At 53.5% G+C, this 22,815-nt stretch overlaps 8 protein-coding genes across 8 annotated transcripts; 3 read left to right on the forward strand and 5 right to left on the reverse strand.

The window, feature by feature from the left end:
- Positions 1–110: 110 nt before the first annotated feature.
- MAM_08372 (uncharacterized protein) lies at positions 111–1,325 on the reverse strand (the record flags this gene model as incomplete). Its single annotated transcript, XM_040827170.1, has 3 exons — positions 111–458; positions 590–1,143; positions 1,235–1,325. 3 exons carry the CDS (start codon positions 1,323–1,325, stop codon positions 111–113), a joined length of 993 nt encoding a protein of 330 aa, XP_040674837.1.
- Positions 1,326–3,245: 1,920 nt separating this feature from the next.
- Positions 3,246–5,279, reverse strand: MAM_08373 (acriflavine sensitivity control protein acr-2; the record flags this gene model as incomplete). The annotated part of the gene is made up of 3 exons (XM_040827171.1): positions 3,246–3,936; positions 4,019–4,568; positions 4,823–5,279. 3 exons carry the CDS (start codon positions 5,277–5,279, stop codon positions 3,246–3,248), a joined length of 1,698 nt encoding a protein of 565 aa, XP_040674838.1.
- Positions 5,280–7,625: 2,346 nt separating this feature from the next.
- MAM_08374 (uracil permease) lies at positions 7,626–9,080 on the reverse strand (the record flags this gene model as incomplete). The annotated part of the gene is made up of 2 exons (XM_040827172.1): positions 7,626–8,893; positions 8,972–9,080. 2 exons carry the CDS (start codon positions 9,078–9,080, stop codon positions 7,626–7,628), a joined length of 1,377 nt encoding a protein of 458 aa, XP_040674839.1.
- Positions 9,081–11,248: 2,168 nt separating this feature from the next.
- Positions 11,249–14,572, forward strand: MAM_08375 (Armadillo-type fold protein; the record flags this gene model as incomplete). The annotated part of the gene is made up of 4 exons (XM_040827173.1): positions 11,249–11,583; positions 11,687–13,921; positions 13,982–14,106; positions 14,184–14,572. 4 exons carry the CDS (start codon positions 11,249–11,251, stop codon positions 14,570–14,572), a joined length of 3,084 nt encoding a protein of 1,027 aa, XP_040674840.1.
- Positions 14,573–15,078: 506 nt separating this feature from the next.
- On the reverse strand, positions 15,079–16,396 carry MAM_08376 (Proteasome Inhibitor PI31; the record flags this gene model as incomplete). Its single annotated transcript, XM_040827174.1, has 2 exons — positions 15,079–15,725; positions 15,814–16,396. 2 exons carry the CDS (start codon positions 16,394–16,396, stop codon positions 15,079–15,081), a joined length of 1,230 nt encoding a protein of 409 aa, XP_040674841.1.
- Positions 16,397–18,591: 2,195 nt separating this feature from the next.
- Positions 18,592–18,966, forward strand: MAM_08377 (uncharacterized protein; the record flags this gene model as incomplete). Its single annotated transcript, XM_040827175.1, has 1 exon — positions 18,592–18,966. The coding sequence occupies one exon, from the start codon at positions 18,592–18,594 to the stop codon at positions 18,964–18,966; it is 375 nt and encodes a 124-aa protein (XP_040674842.1).
- Positions 18,967–19,305: 339 nt separating this feature from the next.
- On the forward strand, positions 19,306–20,761 carry MAM_08378 (uncharacterized protein; the record flags this gene model as incomplete). The annotated part of the gene is made up of 2 exons (XM_040827176.1): positions 19,306–19,894; positions 19,950–20,761. 2 exons carry the CDS (start codon positions 19,306–19,308, stop codon positions 20,759–20,761), a joined length of 1,401 nt encoding a protein of 466 aa, XP_040674843.1.
- Positions 20,762–20,968: 207 nt separating this feature from the next.
- Positions 20,969–21,858, reverse strand: MAM_08379 (uncharacterized protein; the record flags this gene model as incomplete). The annotated part of the gene is made up of 2 exons (XM_040827177.1): positions 20,969–21,057; positions 21,123–21,858. 2 exons carry the CDS (start codon positions 21,856–21,858, stop codon positions 20,969–20,971), a joined length of 825 nt encoding a protein of 274 aa, XP_040674844.1.
- Between the last annotated feature and the right edge of the window lie 957 nt (positions 21,859–22,815).

Genomic DNA, 22,815 nt, shown 5'->3' on the forward strand with positions numbered 1-22,815 from the left:
TCAGGTGTTTTTCTGGGCAGACACTGCATATAATGTTTGGACATGACTTTAAGAGGTCTCATGTACGCCACGCCTTGGCTTTGCACGGTTCGAATGCAGGCAAGACACACTTAATCGCGGCCGAGTTCCATACGCTTCTTGAGGCGGAAAGCAATAGCTCGCTTACGAGCAGCGGGGGTCTGGGTGAAGGCAGCAGAACCGCCAAAGGGGCCGGCAGGAGTTTTATTGCGAACACGACAGATGCAGACGTTTTCAGCACCGCCGACTTTGGCGTCGCAGGTCATGCCTGGAGGCATCTGGACCTTGACATCGAACTCGGTGGTAGTAGCCGTGGAGATGCCGGCGAACAGACCGGGGACGTTCTGGATGACTTGGGCTTTTTGGAAGGCCTGGGGATCCTTGCCACCGGACGTGCCATCGCAGTCAGCGGTGAGGGGACCGGCACCGTCCTGGTTGACCTATATCTGTGTCAACAACGCACGCGGTTTGAGTGGTTTAGTCGTGCGGTGGTCAGGTAGAGGCAGGCTTTCGGGGCGGATGATGGGATGATGAGGAGGAGAAGGAGGAGGAGGAGGCGGCGGATGCGTACCTGTAGGTATTTCATCGTCAACACACCGTTATTATCAGCCGTGGGAAGGCCCTTGGAAGCTCCCGAGCCAGCGGTGTCAGCAACCATGCTCTCGGGAGCAGCATTTCTCTGCTTGGTGCCGGCAGCACCACGGGCAGCACCACCTCCGAGCAACCCTCCAAGACCGCCAGCACCAGCATCACCTTCGAGTAACCCTCCAAGACCGCCTGCGCCGCCCGAGAGCTGACCGAGCTGACCGAGCTGACCGAGTTGGCCAAGCTGTCTCTTGGACTTCTCGCGGCGCTGCCGACGCGGCTGATTCTGAAGTGCAGAGAGGTCATCTTCCTTGCCGACAGCACCGGAAGCACCCTTGTTAGTAGGCACCTTCCCGGCGTCGGCGCCGCCAGCACCCATGAAGGCGCTGATCTTGACGGCGGCATCAATATTACCAGCGCCCTGTGTTCGTCCAAGGGGACCGACTTTACCGCTTCTGATTTCGTTATCTCGAATGATGCACGTGTCGGCTTGTGAGCCACAGGCATTACTGGAGCAATCACGAGGAGTGCCATCGGCAACTATGTTTTCAATCTTCCGCGTTGGTCATTTTGCCCATGGTGTACAAGCACTCCGAACGGACGACGCGTGCAAGTAGAAGTGCCGACATACCGCATATACCTGGCATCTCGACACCGTTCGCGCCCACGACCTTGGTTACTGTTCCATGGGCAGAAGTGGAAGCTGCAAGAGCCGCCGACATGATGAGAATGCAACGCATATCGGTTGTTCCAAGGGCCAGGCCGGGGAAAATCAGAGCAGATTGTGACGTAATGGTGGTCCGGCACCGGTATTAAACAAGAAGGCAAGGGCAAAGAGAGAAAGAATACGGCCACCAGGGCAAAGCACAACCCAAGCAAGAGAATTGTTGAGGCGTCAAGGTGAAGAAAAGAAGAGATGTTTTGCAACGCCAAGAGCTGAAGACGAGGAGTGACACGTTCAGACGTGCGGCGACGCGGCAAGGTCATATATATGCAATATCTCGGGAGATGTTCGAAAACCACATGATGACACAAGTAAACAGACAGATGCCATGAGACTGGGAGAGAGATTGAGCCCTCCCTTCCATGTAAGGCCCTCCGACGTGTTGGGATTCACATTGCCTCCTTCCCGTGCTTGAGAAATTTTCCGAGACAGTCAAGGCAAGAGGGTCGAAGTAGAAGTCTGGAACGCAGACGTGGTGTTACGTCGGGAAGAGATCCAGGCTGGTGGCTTTGGGAAGAGTCTCCCCCCCGCCCCCCCAAACGACAGGCATCCTGCTTGCCGCTCCGTCGGAATTGCTTCCCGTCTGGCAGGTGAATCTGAGGAGAGGAAGACGGAGAAGAAGAGGGCCAAGTGCGGGCGAGCCAGCCGCCGATCTGTGGTTGCAGATTCACCGGCGAGACCGAGGACGTCATTCTTTTGTCGCAGGCAAATCCAAAACGTGAACGAGCCCCGTGGACGCTCCCATGGTTCGATGCGGATTGCCTCTTCTTGTTAGGAGTCGGACCGTCGGCGTCATCATGGGCACTGGCGGCAGCTAAATGCGCATATGCCAAATAAATGCGCATATACTGCTCGTCGAATTACCTGGACGCCACACTCTATGAATTGGAGGCATTGATGGGAAGCCCTGTACGAAATGCGTCTGTATGAAAACGATCCCTCATCGTTGCGCCACGTAATAAAAGGGGCTTTGATGTTTTGTAGCGACGCATTTGCCCATTTTCAGTGCTGTATGCGCGTTTAGCTGCGCTGTGCTGACCTTGACTCCTTCGGTTCGTCCCCCCTTTTCGAATCATGCACGGCCGGTGCCGTGTGGCGGGGAGAAACTTGAAATCTTCCGGACCAGATTCACGCGGCTCTGGTTGTCTCCGCTCTGAAACAAGTCGCATCCCGTCCCGTCGTGGCTTGCGGGATTCGCGACAGACACTGCGCCAGAAGGACGCGAGCTTCGTTCGGGTTATGATGATCCGGGAATAGCGCCCAGGACGGGGGTCGTCATCGGGCTCGCTCGCTGCACATGTGGCGGTTGGAAGATGGGCGAGACTGTCTACTACGTACTACGTTTGCTGTTTGCACTGTTCGACGCATTTAACTGAGCCTCAGTGGACCAGACCATCATGACTTATCATGTCGGAATGGCGGAGACATTCGAGATAGGGGGGAAAGGGGGGAGTGCCTCGGGGTTGACAAACACGGAGTATACTGGATCCGACGATGTCATCACATGAAACGTGGCGTGCAATAAAATGAACAAAAAAAAAGGCTCATCGTTGACTGTGCTTGAATCGACTCCTACTATGCCGTGATGAACAGCCATCTCAATGGAAACCGCTATACACGCTGCTGGGTCCCGATCCCCCCTTCGCTGTACTGACACACTCTTGTCCTCGTTGAAATTCGTAAAACGGACTAGGAAGAAGTTGTAAGGGGGAGAAATATATGACTTGGACATGCCTCATTGGGCATGGGAAAGAAATTCGGGCAACTGAAGAGTTCTAGAAGTAATGACAAGAAATAGATAACAGACCGGTAAAATAGACCATCTAGTCGCTGCAATGGAGTTGTGCCCGCCATGGGCGATAACTAGCCTCCTCCGTCAAAAGCCGGCCGTCCCTCTCGACTTGGTACCAGGTTCGCCCTACACAATCAAGTAACCCAGGTTCCCTTCTTTTAGCTTCTGGAGCCAGTTTACCGCAGATCCAGGGCCGTGGCTCTGCATGTCCCAAATGACATTCAACATCCGGATGGCGGCGAAGATGTAGCCCCATGGGCAAATATGCCAGATGGCAAGCATGCGTGTCAAGATCCACGTCCTCGTCTCGCCATCTCGCGTCTCCGCACCTGCGATGAATGTAGGCCACGACGTGGCCTTGAAGTACGGGTCTCCATCATGAATCTGGGAGAGGTGGCTGAGGATGTCGCTCACGAGAAAGTTGGCGTCGACGCCGTGGACGGCGCGCACTGGCGGCAATGCCTGGAGAATATGCAGACACACTGCCGAACGATGTGCCGAGGCGACGTGGATTCGACTGTCGATGTCAGTCACGTTGGGAAGCCCCCGAAGCTGGTCCGCCCACGCGGCAATGTCAAATGCAAGCGCTTCATTGATGAGTGCGAGCGCCGTGTCTATGGCCTTGGGGTTGCAGTCAGCGCAAGGGTCCTCCCGTGAAAGCTGGGACGCGAAGAGGATGATTCTGAGAATCTCTGGCGGACACGAGAGATAACTGTTCACCTCGACTCGTTTCATTATGTGCAATAACTCGAATGCATATTGAGTTATGCGCGAGGCCCCTGCTGTATCCGCAAGGGTTGATCCCAGAGTGTGATATCTGTCATCGTCTTAGCGTTCCATGCGTGTGTCTTCTTAAATGAAGGGTTGGCGGAAGAACGCTAGAGAGAATGAATACTCACATGAAGCAATCGGCAATGACACAATCACGCAACATGCGGCTTGAAGCATGCCCTGAGGAATCCGACGCCAACAATCCCAAGATGCGGCTTGCCGCTTGGAGATGGGCCCGCCAATCTGTCACCCCCTGCTCTCTCTCTTCTTGGGGATTATTTCCAATTGCAACTCTTCGTTCAAAATCAATCAACTCAAACTTGACAAAGAAATGCATAGCAGCAAGAGTCACCTCGTTGCCAGCTGGATCCAAGGAACTGATGGCTCGGCGAAGATGCTTTATCGCTTTCTGCTTGGCCGTCAGGGCATCTATGAGTGCTCGCCTAGTTCCGGAATCCTGAGACCGCAGTTGAGCAACATAGTCGCCCGGATTAGTCAAACCGGTTGGAATAGGAATAGAAGGAATAGTCCAGGAGATATTAGACCAGTGAATGGCAGACGTTGCTATGAGCACGTAAAGGAGCAGCGGATGCTTGTTGGTCAGAGGAATAAGTTCTCGGAATGGATTGCTGTTGGGTGAGTCTCTCGGCACCAAGTCTTGACAAACGCGGTTGGTGACTGGTCATTTGGTTGCATTAGCGTCGCCTCGAACCAGGTCACCGAAGAGTCAGGCTCGACAGGATGAAGACTGTGTGCCATGAGAGATGAGGAGATGTGACGGGTCGAAGAGTGTCGCATGATAGACACACAAAGGCGTTGTAGAGGAAGCACGGTCATAAAACCTCACACAGGATGGCAGTCGAAAGACGGGAGAAGGTGAAGGGGGGTATGACGGCAAAAGTAATAAGAGTAATATGCTCGTTCTGACTCACAGTGTGCAAGATAACTTCTTGAACTTGGATCTAGGTCCTGAAAGACGGGGTCTGTCAGACTTCTACCACCAAAACATCCGGTCTTGGTAGGCACATGGACCCGATGGTCCGGAGTCGGCACGTTGGCGATGCTCCCGTCGCGGTCCGTGGCTGCTGTTTCGCCCATGCCGTCTCTATCCCCCCCCGACACCGCATCACGCGGAGCCAACGGTGGTTGCTGGTATTGCCCGCTGTACAGTGGTTCATCGCGACCACGCTCAGAGTAGGTGACCTGTACATTGTGAATCTGACCAAGGTCGCGGCCTCCAGCTCCCGCAGCGGCCCAACTTACGGCAACATCTCTCCGCCTCCCTCCCAGCTTGGGGGCAGCTTGAGGTTGACATGCCCCAGTCTTGCTTGGCCGACGTCCGGAGGGCGGCGAGGGCCTTGGGTTTCCCTGAGAATCAATCGCCTGCATCCAGACGAATACTTTGCCATAACCAGAACACTCCTGACCCGACAACGCGCATTTGTGGCATGTTGGCCACGAGCGATCACAGCGCAGGCGTCGGCGGCGACAGTTGTGACACGGCTTGATGGTACTGTTGTTGGGCATCCGCTGCTGTTGAATTTGCTGCCTCGGCCCGGGTCTCGGCCGGGACTGGTTGGTATTATATGTATGAGACCAGAAATCGCAATTCTGGTAAGGGAACGAAGGGGGGCCGAGCAGCCAGTATATTCCTCCGAGCTGATTGCTTCAGCCGGCGAGTTGATGATGTTGATGACTGTACCTGGCTGAGCCAGCCTAGGACGATGCCAGAACCGCAGCGGGGAGTTTGGAATGATGGGTGGTTCAGGCAGCAGGGCTGCAGTTCACTTGGTCTCGCAGGTCATGATGATGGTAGTCACCGTCGGTCTGGAGCTGACGGGACGAGAAGAAACAGCGGACTTGTGCTGCCACGCTGCTCTTATTAACTGATGAGCCTTGATGTCGCGGCTGCGGTGGGGGAGCAAATGGGTGGTGGCTTCAACCATGTGAGCAAGATTGATTGACGGAGGCCATGCCGACGACCATGACGACCAGGGTGAGGCATGAGGCCGCAATTGATCTGGCCCACCACATAGATTGCAATCTCTCCCACGCAGGCCAATTGATCCATCCGCCTCTGGTGTCCCCCAACATGGCCCGAGGAGAACAAACGAATCATATGTGCCGGTGTCTGGCGAGACCTGCATCGGTAGCCTACAAATAATGCCGAAAACGGGAAAGGGTGAGTAAGTGCACGCTGGATCGCCGCCTGGGGAAGAAGTGAGCCCGCATCGACGGCTGCGGAGGTGTGGTCCTGAGCTGTTATATCCAACGAGGCGCATCGCGGCGAAGGTACTCCGTACAGGGTGAAATGGAGTCTCTCGTCGGCAACAATAACAGCAGGGATGTGGACTCAGCGGAGGCTCTTCATGCATGATTCGAGATGGTCAGTAGTCGGAAGCGGGCCAAGAAGCCCCCGGCAGGCATCATGTCCTTTTGCAGGTCGTTTCTCTGCATGTTGATAATTGAGAACATTGATAAGGCGCCCGCATGTACCTAGCTCAGCGCTGAGTCGGCTCCCAACACGGCATTTCGCTCTAGAAAGAGCTCGTTCCTGCTCGAGTGAGCATTGCATCTTTGCTTCTTTCTACTCCATCACCTCCGCAAGGTGGGGCGCAATGAAGCTGGAGATGTCGTCACGGGACCATGAGATGGACTCTTGGAACGGAAGCTGTTCGCGATGTCTAGTCAGGATCACACCGCCAACGCAGTGCGCGGTGCGCAGTGACTCCGCCCTCGAGGCATTGTGATAATGAGGCTGTCGTCCATGATGGTTGATTCCTCTCCCCCCAACAAAGACTCCATCTTTTTGCTAAAAGACAGACAACGTACGGACTGGGGTCGCACAAGGAATGAACCCGGTGCGACAGCCGACCTGGACGGTGCAGCCCGTCATGCATGGCTTCTCTTTGAACATCGTGGCTGGTGGCATTGCACGCAAACGACGGAATATGATACCGGAAAGTGGACATCTTTGGTCAAGGTGCGGTGCCTGCGCATGGCGGACAAGGTTGGTGGATGCTGTACTCCCTAATATATTAGTATACGCTTTGCAATGGGGAAATGTCTTCCAGTAGAGGCTCCTACTACTAGAATGCGAACCTGGTGATGCATCGGGCCCCGTCCCTTGCAAAGAATTTGTCAAGACAAGCGCCCGGGTCGCATGCCGAAACTGGCACAAGTCCGTGATGCAAAGGATGCATGGGGGGGGCAATGATCGAAGTGGTTGCACCACACCAGGCGTTTCACAAGAAATGACAAGGACAAAAAAGTTGAGTGAAGCAGAAAGTCTGCAAGGGATAACGGTTGGGAGTGAATGCTAAAACTGTCACGGTGTGTTCTTATTGGACTTCGGCGTGAAAGTTCCAGACTCAAGGGCCGGCCACTGTTCCAGCGAGCTTTGCGTATAGCCTTCATAGTTTTTAATAAAGACGCATTTGGCCACGCTAGAAGCCCCGTTGGCTCAGTGGTAAAGCGTGTCACTAGTAATGACAAGATCACTGGTTCGATTCCAGTACGGGGCAAGTACCTAACCTGTTATTTTTTGGCCCGAGTACGTCATTATATTACGCTCTCTCTCTCCGTCCGGATGGTGTGCATCATATCGTCCGTCCAGTTTTTTTTTTTTTTTTTTTTTAGCATGCAATTGGAGGTCTCCCAAGGCTAGTTTAATTGCCTTTTAGTCGTCTAGACGCGTCCTTCAACAAGCCTGTCGACAAGGTGACTGCTCCCTCGCTACAGGCCCATCGCTCGATGTCCTCCATCTTTTCTCGACATAGCAGTCACCTTCTCCTCGTCATATCCGTCGCTTGTACGATCATATGCAAGTTGCAAATCATCAATCGCGTCCCCGACCTCCAACCACTTTTCACTTGTTTCTGGTAATGGGGCCATTTTGCAGAGACTCCAGTACGTCAAGGATGACACAACGAAACCGCAGAAAAAGTTGAGGTTGTATATGTATGTCGCCCCTTTGGGCACCTGTTGACCTACGGCGCCGGCGAATCCAACGACATTGATGAGGATTCCAGCAAAATACGCAGTGTAACCCCGCCAATTTACACCGAATGTGTAAAAGTACGGGCCGGTCTTGCGTGCGTCGTACATTTCCTTGACGTTCAAATAGCCTTTCCTGACAATGTAGTAGTCGGTGGACATGACGCCAGCAATGGAGCTGAGGAAAACGCTATATGCTGAAAGATAGGTGGTGAAGTTGTTGGCGCTGGTTAGCAAGTTGTACGGGCACATAACCAAACCAACGGCCGCGCATATGTATCCACCGCGTCGAATGTTGATAAATCGGGGAAGTAGAGCCGTCATGTCAGAGCCTGCAGAGATGGAGTTGGCCGAAATGTTGGTACCGAGCTGGGCAACGGCAAACGCCAACGATATAACAAAGACACCGAATCGCTGCGCTGCACCGCCATCATCTATAAAGTTGCCCAACAGACTCAGAGGGTTCCAGATCGGCTGATTGTAGATGACACTCGATGACGATGACACGAAGATGCCAATCAGAGACGTAGAGGCAAATCCGATTGGGATTGCAAATAACTGAGACCACAGAGCATCATTTGGCTTACGAGCAAATCTCGTGAAGTCGCAGTCATTAATGATGAGAGTGGCAAAATTGGCAATGGAAGACATGATGCCTTTGACGATTGCCCAAGCCAAGTCGCCGCCATGTATCATGTTCGGCTTTTGAACAATTGGCCCGACGCCCCCTGCACGCACAAGAGCCCAGATCAAGAAGGCGATGCCCGCCGGTGGGACAAAATATGCCTTGACGGTAAATAGGTGTCGAATCTTGTGGACAGGAAACCAGATGGCAGGGAGGGAACACAACCAGAAAATGAAGAATGATACAAAGTCTGCTGTGCTCGACACACCCCCGTCGAAAGGACCAGGCATCTTGGCGCGATCCCATGATGTCCAGATTGAACGAATCATCAGGTACACACAGTTGCCTCCGATATAGGCTTGAACTCCATACCAGATGCATGCTGCACAATATTTTCCGGTCAGTGCAAGGCTCCAGTTATGATTGCGTCGGACAGGCCTGTCGAGTCACCGACACTTACCCATGGCGGCACGATTGAAGATTGGCCATAAACTCCCCCAAATGCCAAAGGATGCTCGACTCGCAACGGGAAAACCAATGTGATACACGGCTCCGATGCGAACATTCATGACTATGAAGCAGGCTGAAATCGAATAGCCCACCCAAACACAAATCCAGGCCTGCCACCAAGAGAGTCCCCCGATTACCATTGACGACGAGATCATCCAGGTGTTGATGTTGTACGAATCAGCAATCCAGAATCCCACGTAATTCCAGGGGCCCCATTGTCGACGAGCCTTCTCGACGGGTTTCAAGTCATGGTTTATGAGCTAAGCGCTCCGCAAGGCAAATATTGTTAGGGTGACTGAACCACCAAGAGAAGACGCCGAGGAGAAAACATTGTGCATACCATACGTTGGGACGACGTTAGCCCATCCTCAGACTCAACTGCGAGTGTATCCGCCACGCTCTTCAGCTGTTGAGAAAGCGGCATGTCGTCTGAGGGTTCAGTTCAGGCAGTCAACAACAACAACAACAACAACAACAACTGATTGAGGCGTTCTTCCTTCTCATAGGTCGCTTGAAAGTTGCGACCGCGAAGGGGCCTCGGGGGGGTTTCCGGGGACAAGGGAGGGAGGCCTAGTTACACGAGGTCTTGCGACATGCAAAAGATCGAGGACCGTCAACAGTATGCAACAGTGCGATGAACTGAGACCATGGGCAGTCAAGAGAGATGTCGGTTCTGAACGCCGTCGAAATCGGCGCCTTGACAAACTGACCAAGAGCTGGCTGGGACGTCGAAGGTATTGTAGAGACTCGAGAGTCGAGAGTCTGGAATCTGGATAAGCAAGCAGGTCTTATCTGCACGGCCCAGCCAACCAGCCTAGCGGCGTTTACGGAGGCTGGAGAACCCTATTCATGTGTCTCAGACTAGCATTCCCATCGGCACGTGGCCGAAGGAGTAAATGTGTGTGATTTGGCTGTCTCTGCGACCTGATGAGTACCAGCCCTGACTGAGCGCGTCTTAGCCGTGACTACTTCTCGCATATCAGGCTCAAGATACACGACCAACATTCTCTGTCATGGTCGTGGTTTGCGCGCGGATAGCGGACTGGCCAGAGGTGATGCTTGTCGAGTTCAATTTGCTAGGGCTCGGCGGTGGTTTCAAATTTCGACGGCTCCCGCCGTCGTACCAATGTGGACACTGGACGATAACCACGGAGTAGATAGCGGACTGACTACCTAGATAGGCCCATCATCGCCCTGCCCGTGATAGATGATAGATTATCTCTGAAAAGCTTGCTTGGACGGCACAACCCACCATTGCCTGTGGCGATCATCTTGCGCCTGGGTCCATTGGCTACAGATACCCGGGTTTTGGTAATTTGGATTCTGGATTCTGCTTCGTGTTGACGCTAGCGGTGTCGTGCCATCAACCACCTACTTAAGTAAGTAACTAAGCAGGTGCATGGAGGTTGTTCGGATAGGCCGCGTTCGCTGGGGCAGGCAAACCGTATTTGATCTCCGTTTTGCGGAGCCAGGCCACGGGCAGTATGTATCCCGATTCTCTGGCTTTGTCATGTAATGCGACTTGCTCAATTAGAAGGAATGGGGCAGTATGTTGTTTGGTAACAGAAAGACTGTTTTTTGTATTGATGGTGAATGCTCCTGAATTGGCATCATTTCGGAAAATGGTGTTGATTTGCACGTTGGCGGAAGAAATACGAGACGTGCTCTAGGGTAAGAGCACTGCTACAAAGCCACTTTCTATGCACGCTACCTGTTCCTAAGTACTCACTACTTTGAGAACTTGAGTACTTACTTCAGTACTCCGTACTCAAGTATCAAGCAGGTACAGTAGGTTAAGTACCTAGGTAGGCAGGTAGTTGGTGGATACCGAATAGTGCGCAAAGGGGTTTTCTGCTAACCATATCCAGCCTTATTCACCATAACAAGACAAAGGTAATGATATTTTCCTACCAGCTCATAGTGTGTCATTTTTTCCGCAGTAATTTGCACATGCCATGTAATGTGCTTGAAAGCAGCATGTAACTACCGTAGGTGCCGTACGTACGTGTACAATTTGTTCAATTCACCTGGACCCACTTGTTCCGCCCACGACATTGACAAAAGTCTGCCCCGCGGTCTGTCACCGCCGCCTCGACCATCTCGCAAGACATTGATGTTTCTCTGCCTGTCGTGCAGACACAGACAGCCCGTGCGGATTATTGACTTTTACCACCTACTTAGACGGCATTCTCCTCCATCGGCGGCCGCCAGATCGCTCTACACCACCATGGAGCAGCAGCTCGTGCCGCTCCTCACCAACATCCAGCTGCCGGACCAGGCGCCCCGACAACAGGCTGAGATCGAGCTGAAGCGTGCCCAGGCGAACCCTGCGTTTCCCGTGTCACTGGCCAAGATTGCGTCTCACTCCTCCATCAGCACTGGTGTCCGTCAGGCTGCCTTGAGCACCCTGAGGCAGTTCATTGAGAACAATTGGGCTGTTGGAAATCCGGACCAAGAGACCATAATTCCCATTGACGATGACACGAGAGCTATTCTGAGGCAGTCTCTCCTTGATTTGGCCCTGAGCCAAGACGAGGATCGAAAGGTGAAGATTTCGGCAAGGTACGTTCCTACCACTTTCCCCTCGTGGCCAGGTGCGGCCGCCTTTTCACCTCCTTGCTTGACAGAAAAGAACACGCGGGCAACTAACTGCTGGCGCCACTAGTTATGCAGTCGGCAAGATCGCCATACACGACTTCCCCGAACAATGGCCCAGCTTACTGCCTACCGTTCTGAATACCATTCCAGCTGGTACCGATACCCAGCTCCACGGAGCTCTGAGGGTCCTCGCCGACCTCGTCGATGAGAGCCTGAGCGAGGATCAATTTTTTTCCATGGCTCGAGATATTGCCAAGATCCTGACAGAGGTCGCCCTCAATGAGAACCGAAAACCCATGCTCCGAGCACTCGCCATATCTGTCTTCCGATCCTGCTTCGATTTGATGAACATGGTCAAGGAGGAGCACTCCCACGAAGTCAAGGCATTCGCTGAAGAGTTGCTTGCCCAGTGGAACCCATTTTTTGCCAATGTACTCAAGAGCCGTCTACCAGAGGGTGGCGTGACTACTGGTCCCCAGCCTGGTAGCTGGAATCACATTGTTGCCCTCAAGCTACAGGTCGTCAAGACGCTGCTCCGCATTCGCAGAGTCTTCCCCAACCTACTGCTGCCCCAGAGCACCACCTTTTTCAGTGCCGTTTGGGAGGAGCTGAACCTCTTGCAGACACCATATGAAGAGCTCTACATCAAAACCAACGCCCAGAGCCGCCTTGTGGACTCTGATAACCTTCCCTATACTTTGGACTTCCTGGTCCTGGAAGAACTTGACTTCCTGAACCAGTGCTTCCGCTCTCCCCCGGTCAAAGCAGAGTTGGATGGCCACTTGCAAGCTCATGCCTCCGCCCAGGACGTGCCCTGGATGGTTGAGATTATGAGAATGCTGGTCAGCTACTCTCGCGTCACCCAAGAGGAGGAGGAACTGTGGGACATTGATTGCTCCTTGTACCTGGCTGAAGAGACGTCAGTTACGGCAAACTACACCGCCAGAACTGCTGCCGGTGACTTGTTAATCAAGATGGGAGAGTGGTTCAATGAAAAGGCCGTTGATGGTCTGTTTGGCTTTACTACGTCCCTGTTCCCAGGCGATGGATCCATGTGGAGATGTCAGGAATCCGCTCTTTCCCTCTTTACGATGCTCCTGAGCGACTTTCAAGATCTTAATAAGACTATCCCTGATCCTGTTGCCAGTGCCTATCTCGAGTTGGTCGATTTCACCATCAATAAACCCGATGAGCCTCTACTTCGCGCTCGAGGTTATCTCGTCGCGGGCATCATTGGCCGCTCTTTCCAAACCCCTCCAGCTCTCTTGGATCGCATGGTCCATGCCATCACGAATGAAGAGTCAGAAGTTGTCCAGGTTGCCTGTATCAAGGCTGTCGAAGGCTTGATTCACTCCGGTCGAGTAGGCACCGATCGCCAGGTGCCGATCGTTACCGCTATCCAATCCTACATGAACGAGAAGGACCCAGCTGAGATGGAAGAAGCGGACGAACTTCTTGTTGTCCTCGCGGAGGCGCTTCGTGCGACTATCGGTCTGGATCCCAAAATAGCGCTCTCAAGCGACATTCAATCCACGGACCTGCTGTTCATGCTTGCCAAGCTTGGCGCCAGCAACTTCCAAGTCACCATGATCATTACTGAGGCCTTTGAGGATATTGTCAGCGCCCTCTCAGACAGTGCCTCATTCGGCGCCCTTTGCGCTCGCACGCTGCCTACGCTCACCGGTGCCTTCGATGTTGCTAATGTGACAGAAGACAACCCTCTTGTTACAGTGGCCACCGAACTACTGGTTGTCCTCGCCGAAAATGGTTCGGAGCCACTCCCCACCGGCTTTGTTGCCACCATCTTCCCCAAGTTGAACCGTCTTTTGATGGAGTCGGAGGAAGGCGAGGTCCTACGACCTGGCTCTGAAATCGTCAAGTGGGTTCTTTCCCACGATCATCAGCAGGTTTTTAACTGGCAAGATGCAAATGGCCGATCTGGACTCGAGGTGTGCTTGCACATTATTGACCGTTTACTTGGCCCATCTATAGAGGATAACTCTGCATCAGAAGTAGGTGGACTGGCGGCAGAACTCGTTGAGAAAGCGGGACAAGAACGTCTTGGTCCGTTCTTGCCTCAACTTTTGCAGGCTGTCGCGAATCGACTTGCTTCAGCCCAGGCTGCTGCTTTCATACAGTCTTTGATCTTGGTCTTTGCCAGGCTTTCTCTCAATGGCGCTCAAGACGTCGTCGAGTTCCTGAGCCAGATCCAGATTCAGGGGGATAGCGGACTGCAGATTGTTATGGCAAAGTGGCTCGAAAACTCGGTTAGCTTCGCAGGCTACGATGAAATCAGGCAAAAGTACGAGGACTATTCACGCTACTGGATTGACTTGGTCACATGATACTGACATTCATCTAGCGTCATTGCTCTTTCGAAACTCTATGCGCTGAATGACTCCCGTCTTGCTCAGATCCAAGTAAAGGGTGACTTGATTCTTAGCGCTGATGACGGCAAGATCAAGACTCGGTCGCGGGCGAAGCAGAGTAAGTGTCCCGTCTCACATCTTTCACGGTTGATTCATCTGCCTCGAGGGACTGACTAACCGCGCGGCGTTAACTAGACCCCGACCAGTACACAATCATCCCTGCCCCCCTAAAGATCGTGAAGGTTTTGATCGAAGAGCTTGCATCCGCCGCTGGCGCAGGTGCGGCCGCCAGTGCTGCAGCGGCCGCCGTTGCCGCCGCCGAGTTTGACGAAGACAATGACGAAGACGGCTGGGAAGACGACGACGATACCCTTGACCTCAGCTTAGCTGGTACCAAGGCTGATCTCATGTCCTTCATGGACGGCGGACCCCTGCGGCGACCAGACGATGAGACTCATATGTATCTCACAGAATTTTTTGTCCGATGCGGCCGTGAAAATATTGCCAATTTCCAGGAGTGGTACAACCTGCTTACTCAAGACGAAAAGACTAGGCTTAACCAAGTTGCCAACTCTGGGGCCTGAATTAGCAAGGTAGCTCAGCGATGAGGAAGAAAGAAGAATGAGGAAAGATGACGACGATACACTTGAGCACTTGTGATGGTTGTTCTTACGACGACGGCTGAGACGCATTACGACTTGCTTCCTGTCCCTGTCGGCAATTAAATGATACAATCGCGGAGATGAGAGCGGCTGAATTTCTGTATTCGTCAAAGGTTTGAGAAGGCAAACAAACATAGATGGCGTAGCGCAAGGACAGATTCTTGAGATGCGAAAAGTATATATTAATGACATCACCACCGCCCCCACAGCGTTGGGCCGTTCACAAATTACCGGCAAAGCATTTTCCATGTTTCGTGAATCATAGTAATCATTAGTTATTCGTCACGCTACTGGAGGCATATATCAACCTTATCTTACAGTGTTCCAAGTCTCTCAGTACCGTTTGGTGACGAGATAATCACTACTGGGGAAATGATACAAATTACTCATCCCGTACCCTTGCTTGTTTCCGATCGGGTCAGTCTGTCTCAGATGATATGTCCTCCGCCAACGCCGCCACCAAAACCTCCAGATCCGCCAAAGGAGCGGTTGCCGCCCCCCCGGCCTGGACCAGGAAATCTTGGCGTCCCGCCCGGTCCAACGGGATCCCATCGCGCACCAGGGGGAGCCTGTGGATCATAGCCTCCATAACCTCCATTGCCGCCTTGTCCGGTAAACAGAGGGTCGTCAAAGGTTGGATGCATGCCACCGGGTGCTCCTGGATGTGGCAGGCCACCTGGGACAAACGAGCCCCGAAGAGGATCATGAGGCCCCAGGCCCGGAGGATTCAAGTCGTCGTGACCGATATTGAGTGGATGGCGGCCGCCAGGCATGGCTATCGGGTTGATGCGAGGTGGCCGATTCATCTCGTATTCATCTTCGAATCCAGGTGGCAGGAAGTCACCCACTGGAGCGCCGGGCCGGGGCCGGGCCATCTCGGGAAGGTGCCCTGGAGGGTCATACGGGATATTGGGCTCTACAGAGGGATTGAAAGGACGTTGGGAGTTCCGCCGTTCCTGGTCCCGGCGTTCTGAACGAGCTGTTTGCTCGGCATCTTCTGTTTCGACGTAGCCTTCGCTTTGAAGTCTTGGGATGAGTTTCTGGACAATCTCGACCTTGAGATCATTCAGTAAGCCTAAGGTGGAAGTTCTTGTCAGCATGCTGCTCCGTGACGCAAATAAGGTCTTTGCGTCAAGCAGTACGGGCATCGCTAATCAGCGTACCGGAAATTGCCTCTTCCGAAACAAAGACGCTTCGCAGCTTCTCGACCAAGTCGGAGCGGTCTTCTTGTCCTTCAACCATGGTTATCCGTACAGGGAGGGCACTCGAGTTGACGATGTCGCGCACGGTGCGCTCGAAGCGGTGGATGTTCTCGTCGCCAACAGCCAGGCCTCGGACTTCGACTTTGGCCCCCATTCGGTCGATGCGGAAGACAAAGTCCATGGAGGATTGCTTGTGCTTGTAGATGAAGCTAAGGGAGCTGAAGCCAGCGTTCCATTTTGGCGGGAGGCGAGGCGCAAGGGACTCGCAGTCGGCTACGCGCGGGCAACCGTGTTGGTTAGTGGACATTGACGCAGCGATGCTGGCGGGCGGGGTGGCGGGTGGTGGATGCTTGCACCTACGCATTGGCTTATCCTGGTCAAAGCCGCAGAGTCGGAACTTGAGAGCGGCCAGGTATGCATGGACGAGCAGGGCGATGGCCTCGTAGGAGCTGGCCAGGTCGGAGCTCTCGTCGGCTTGTTGGTGTGTTGGCAAGGCGTCGGCCATGCCCTGCAGCACAGCCGAGGTACCGAGTACCGACGTCATGACGATGGGTGGCCGTGGGAGGACTTTTGATGAAATGGTATGTGAACAGCTCTGGGCAACAGGCCGGGTGTTGAGAATTGATGTAGAAAGGGAGAGTATGGGAGAGGCGGGCGTGATGCCAGGTTGGAAGTTGGAGCTTGGAGGGAGGGGCCAAGAAGATTGGTGGGGAAGGCACGATGGCGAATGCATGGCATGGGCAAGAGATGCTCAGCCCTACAAGTGGAGACCAGTTGAGCGTCACTCTTGATCCAACGTCATAGGTACTTGAGTACCTAGTTACGTCCAAGACTTGACCTGTCTCCCTATGTACTTACGTCCTACTGCGATCGTGTGGTTACTTCGTGCATAAGTACATAATACCTGATTCCATGCTCCCGTACGCAGTACGCAGTACATGAAACATGAAGATGTGATATGATGATTTCCTCTACCCGCTAGTTGCAAGGGAATGCCACGAGCACACTGCATAGCAGAGCATGAGACAAGTGCACGAGGGCTTCATCTAAATCTTGAGCTATCCAAGCGGGCATGTTTATCCCGCTCACTTGCATACGCAGAGGAAAAGGCATGCATGTTGATATGATGCGATGCATTCAAGGAATTTAAGAGATGTGTATGTCTAAAGCTTTTGGTCTCATGATGTAAACAGATGTTTATCGACGGGCGCACTCTCGGACGAAAGCTTCCCCCTTGAACCACTTCGACAGACTGGGGCTGCAAGACCTTTGCCCTTTGGAACTAAATGAAACAACACCACTGAAACTCCCGACGACCAAGCCTCGAGAGAGTTGCACCTCCTAAATTCTTATGGGATCACTTTGCACCGCTGGCTGCGGCTTTCGGTGCAGCTTCAGGTGCTTGTGGAGGACTGGAGTTGACTGGGTTAGGAGGGTTAGGAGCAGCAGGGGCGTTGTCGGCTTTGGAGTTGCCGGTCCCGGCTTTGCTGGGTTGAGAGTCTGCAGGAGCTGATGCGTTGGGCTTTCCCTGGGAGTCTGCCTTGGGGCTGGGCTGAGAGTTTGCTTGGGAGTTTGCATTGGCGCTGGGTTGAGCGGATGCGCCGGGCTGAGAGTTGACCTTTGCATTGGCGCTGGGTTGAGCGGATGCGCCGGGCTGAGAGTTGACCTTTGCCTTGGAGCTGGGTTGAGCTGATGCGCCGGGCTGAGAGTTTGCTTGAGAGTTTGCCTGGGAACTGGGTCGAGCTGATGCGCTGGGCTGAGAGTTTGCTTGGGAGTTGGCCTTGGAGCTGGGTTGAGCTGATGCGCTGGGCTGAGAGTTTGCTTGGGAGTTGGCCTTAGAGCTGGGTTGAGCTGATGCGCTGGGCTGAGAGTTTGCTTGAGAATTTGCCTGGGAACTGGGTCGAGCTGATGCGCTGGGCTGAGAGTTTGCTTGGGAGTTTGCCTCAGAACTGGGTTGCGAGCTTTCTGGCGCTGACGAGCTGGGCTTGGAGCTCAGAGGAGCCGATGAACTTGGCTTAACACTAGGTTGAGAGCTTCTAGGCTGCGAGCTTTCTGGCGCCGACGAGCTGGGCTTAGAGCTCAGAGGAGCCGATGAACTTGGCTTAACACTAGGTTGAGAGCTTCTAGGCTGCGAGCTTTCTGGCGCCGACGAGCTGGGCTTAGAGCTCAGAGGAGCCGATGAACTTGGCTTAACACTAGGTTGAGAGCTTCTAGGCTGCGAGCTTTCTGGCGCTGATGAGCTGGGCTGAGAGCTCAGAGGAGCTGATGAACTTAGCTTAGAGCTGGGTTGAGAGCTTCTGGATTGCGAGCTTAGAGGAGCCGGTGAACTTGGCTTGGAGCTGGGTTGAGAGCTTCTGGGCTGCGAGCTTAAAGGAGCCGATGAACTTGGCTTGACACTAGGCTGCGAGCTTGGAGCCGGTGAACTTGGCTTAGAGCTGGGTTGAGAGCTTCTGGGCTGCGAGCTTAGAGGAGCCGATGAACTTGGCTTGGAGCTGCTAGTTCGGGACGAACTGGGCTTCTGAGAGCTAGGCGCTGAGCTACTACTCGGTTTCGACGAGCTTGGTCTTGAAGACCTTAGCGGGGATGAGCTTGGCTTCAAGCTGCTTAGTTGCGATGAATTCGGCTTCGAGCTCGGCTTCGAACTAGGCTGGGATGAACTTGGCTTTAATGAGCTTAATTGGGACGAGCTGGGCTTAGAGCTGCTTGGTTGTGAAGAACTAGGTTTAGAGCTCAGCTTCGATGAGCCGGGTTGTGATGAGCTTGGCTGCGAAGAAGTCGGCTTCGAGCTTGGCTGAGATGAACTCGGCTTCGAGCTTGGCTGAGATGAACTCGGCTTCGAGCTTGGCTGAGATGAACTCGGCTTCGAGCTTGGCTGAGATGAACTCGGCTTCGAGCTTGGCTGAGATGAACTCGGCTTCGAGCTTGGCTGAGATGAACTCGGCTTCGAGCTTGGCTGAGATGAACTCGGCTTCGAGCTTGGCTGAGATGAACTCGGCTTCGAGCTTGGCTGAGATGAACTCGGCTTCGAGCTTGGCTGAGATGAACTCGGCTTCGAGCTTGGCTGCGAAGAACGAAGAACTAGGTCTAGAGCTCGGTCTTGATGAGCTTGGCTGAGATGAACTCGGCTTCAAGCTGCTTGGCTGCGAAGAACTAGGTCTAGAGCTCGGTCTTGATGAGCTTGGCTGAGATGAACTCGGCTTCAAGCTGCTTGGCTGCGAAGAACTAGGTCTAGAGCTCGGTCTTGATGAGCTTGGCTGAGATGAACTCGGCTTCAAGCTGCTTGGCTGCGAAGAACTAGGTCTAGAGCTCGGTCTTGATGAGCTTGGCTGAGATGAACTCGGCTTCAAGCTGCTTAGCTGCGAAGAGCTTGGTTTTAATGAGCTGGACTTTGACGACCTTGGCTGCGATGAAATAGGCCTAGAGCTCGGTCTCAATGAGCTCAGCTTTGATGAGATGGGCTTGGAGCTGCTTGGCTGCGATGAGCTTGGCTGCGACGAACTTGGTTTCGAGCTTGGTCTTGATAAGCTTGGCTGCGATCTGGGCTTAGAGCTGCTTGGTTGCGAAGAACTAGGTCTGGAGCTTGGTCTCGATGAGCTTGGTCTCGATGAGCTTGGTCTCGATGAGCTTGGTCTCGATGAGCCCGGCTGCGAAGAATTCAGCCTTGAAGAGCTAGGCTTTGAGGTTGGTCTTGACGAGCTAGGCTTTGCAGAACTAGGTATCGAGCTTTTAGGCTGTGAAGAGCTGGGCTTAGAGCTGCTTGGCTTCAACGAGCTCGGCTGTGTTGAACTAGGTCTAGAGCTCTGCCTCGATGAGCTGGGTTGCGAAGAGCGAGGTTTGGAGCTACTCAGGCGTGCAGAACTTGGTCTTGAAGAGCTGGGCTTAGAGCTGCTTGGCTTCAACGAGCTCGGCTGTGATGAACCAGGTCTAGAGCTCTGCCTCGATGAGCTGGGTTGCGAAGAGCGAGGTTTGGAGCTACTCAGGCGTGCAGAACTTGGTCTTGAAGAGCTTGGCTTAGAGCTGCTTATTTGCGAGGAACTTGGCCGTGACGAATGGCTTAGAGCTGCTTATTTGCGAGGAACTTGGCCGTGACGAAATAGGTCGTGACGAACTAGGCTTCGCAGAGCTAGGTTTTGAGCTGCTTGGCTGTGACGAGCTCGGTCTTGAAGAGCTTAGCCGTGACGAACTAAGTTGTGATGAACTAGGCTTTGCAGAACTAGACTTGGAGCTGTTGGGCCGTGACGAGCTGGGTTTCGAGGAGCTTGGTTGTGACGACCTTGGTCTCGATGAGCTGGGTTGTGACGAGCTCGGCTTGGAGCTAGGTTTTGACGAGCTCGGCTTGGAGCTAGGTTTTGAGCTGCTTTTCTGTGTTGAGCTGCGTTTTAAAGAGCTTTGCCGTGACGAACTAGGCCTCACAGAGCTAGGTTTAGAGCTGCTTGGCCGTGTTGAGCTGGGCTTCGCAGAGCTAGGTTTAGAGCTGCTTGGTTGTGATGAAGTTGGCCGTGATGAAGCTGGCCGTGATGAAGCTGGCCGTGATGAAGCTGGCCGTGATGAAGCTGGCCGTGATGAAGCTGGCCGTGATGAAGCTGGCCGTGATGAAGCTGGCCGTGATGAAGCTGGCCGTGATGAAGCTGGCCGTGATGAAGCTGGCCGTGATGAAGCTGGCCGTGATGAAGCTGGCCGTGATGAAGCTGGCCGCGATGAAGCTGGCCGCGATGAAGCTGGCCGCGATGAAGCTGGCCGCGATGAAGCTGGCCGTGATGAAGTTGGCCGCAAGGAAGTTGTCCTCGAAGAGCTAGTTCTAGAGCTTCTTGGTTGCGATGAGCTGGGCTTTGACCTGCTGGTAGGTTTTGACGATGTCGTCTGCGACGACTTGGGTGGGCTCAAACTAGAAGGCTTAGAAGAGCTATGATGTGATGGACGTGACTTTGTCGTCGTCGTTGAACTTTTGCTGTGCTTTTCGGAGCTTATGTGAGACGAGCTGGGCCGCAGGTGGCTATGATGAGAAGACTCGTGCTCTGACTTGCTACTTGTCTTCGGTGTTGAATGCGGGGGAGGTGGCCCATGACTATGAGAGCTCCGTGAAGATGAAGGTTTTCGCTTCGAACTACTACGAGACTCACGCTCGTGGGTGCTTGTCGTCGTCGTCGTCGTCGTCGTCGTCGTCGTCGTCGTCGTCGTCGTTTTTGGACTGTGGTGCGTATGGTGCTTTTTGGTCGTTGTGCGACTGTGAGTCGTGCGATGATGTCTCGTTCCAATCGTAATCGTCTTACATTCAATTTGGAAAATGGTGATTGTGCCCTTGCAAGCACGACACTTGGGCTTGTGAGTCTCGACTGCAGGAGCAGGTCTGGTTTCAAAAACGGTGATGGTGACGTATGGAATGCGGTTTGGCTCATGGCAGTATACGGTGGCCATGCAGCCCTCACATTCGGGTTGATGCGTTGACCAGCGGGTTTTGTGTGCCCACCACGGCCAGAGATGTGCGAGATACGGCAGAGTAATGGTCCTCACGGATGGCAAGACCTTTATCTTGTGTCGATGACGCCAGCCGCCCTTTCGATTTTTGCCCTTATGATGATGATTATTCGTGCGTCTCTCTTTGCCCCCGTCATCATCACCATTACCACCACCACCACCATCACCATCGTCGTCGTTGTCGTCGTTGTCGTCGTCGTCATCATCACGGTCCCATTGACCATTGCGCTCCCACTCATCATCCTGTCCTCTCTTGTCGTGTTGTACACCGTAGTCCGGCGGCGGATTATCATCATCCACGTCGTCCTGGCTGGGTTCCTCTGATTCAGATGGCTGAGACCAGCCCGGTGGCCCGACTGTCAAAGCGGAGGACTGATCTGCGCAGTTTTCTCGGCACGTTCCAAGGTCATTGTGCGGTGTCACGCTGGCGGGCTTATCGGCCCCGTCAAATCCATTGGAGAGAGATGTTGTCGGGAAAACCGCCAGTAATGCAATTGCCCATTTGGCAATGCCGCTAGAACCGCGCGCCATGGCTGGTCTCTCTGCACAAGCGACAGGAATAGGTAGGCTAGAGAAAAGGAATCCAGTACGACTCAACGTAGATGACAAACAGACAGACTCATGTTGATAAGTCGTCTAGCCGTCACGTCCAAGCCCACATGCATTGATTTCCACCGGAAGCACAGCAATATATACCACGAGGCGGCAAATGCCTCCTCGAAACGCGCGAGTCTCGCAGAGGAAAACGACATCCGGCGAGACACCTGGCTTTTCTAGACCGTTGCCCACCTCGATCTAGACCCGCCTGAAGTGAAGCCATTAAAACCATGGACTTCACCAATGAACCTGGATTATGAACTAGATGATTTCCAACTCTGCCTCCTACCCGTGCCGTCGGGTTGGACAAGGCTAGCGGCTGGCTAATGTGATGCATGTTGAGTCTGTTGCCATGGAGCATGCTATATCATCTACTCGATATCGCGCTGTCTTGAAAGAATGTGGCTCTCATACTCGGACTTTAGTTCAGAAGGCTACGCCTCCCACCGGGCCAGACCTCATGGACCGCGAGAAGGCTTGTTTGTCCCGGACAAGGCAGTTGACGCGCCGCTCCCGATAAAATGGAGAGTACTGTAGTTGATGGCTGGCATATTGTCGACGCTAAATGCGTGATTGTAGGATCTCAAACTGGGGGGCGGATTAGATGTTGGTATTCATGCGTCGGTAACCCAGCGCAAAAGAAGAGGAGATCCATCGTTCCGAAGATGGCCTGCTGCCATAATTCTACGGTCATATCGAAGTCTCAGATGTGGATTGATGCTTGTCGGAAGAGGCGGCGGTTGAGGTTGGTTTGTGGAAAATGACGACTTTGTGAAGTCGCTGGACGTTTGTTTTGTGAAGTGGGTTCTGATCTGTGACAGATGACGCTATGCCTAATCAGGCTGCTGGATTCCTTAAGTAAGCTTAGGCCCATCTTCAAATAATATTGGC

Source organism: Metarhizium album (assembly GCF_000804445.1).
Source record: "Metarhizium album ARSEF 1941 chromosome Unknown scaffold_53, whole genome shotgun sequence".
Taxonomy (NCBI): domain Eukaryota; kingdom Fungi; phylum Ascomycota; class Sordariomycetes; order Hypocreales; family Clavicipitaceae; genus Metarhizium; species Metarhizium album.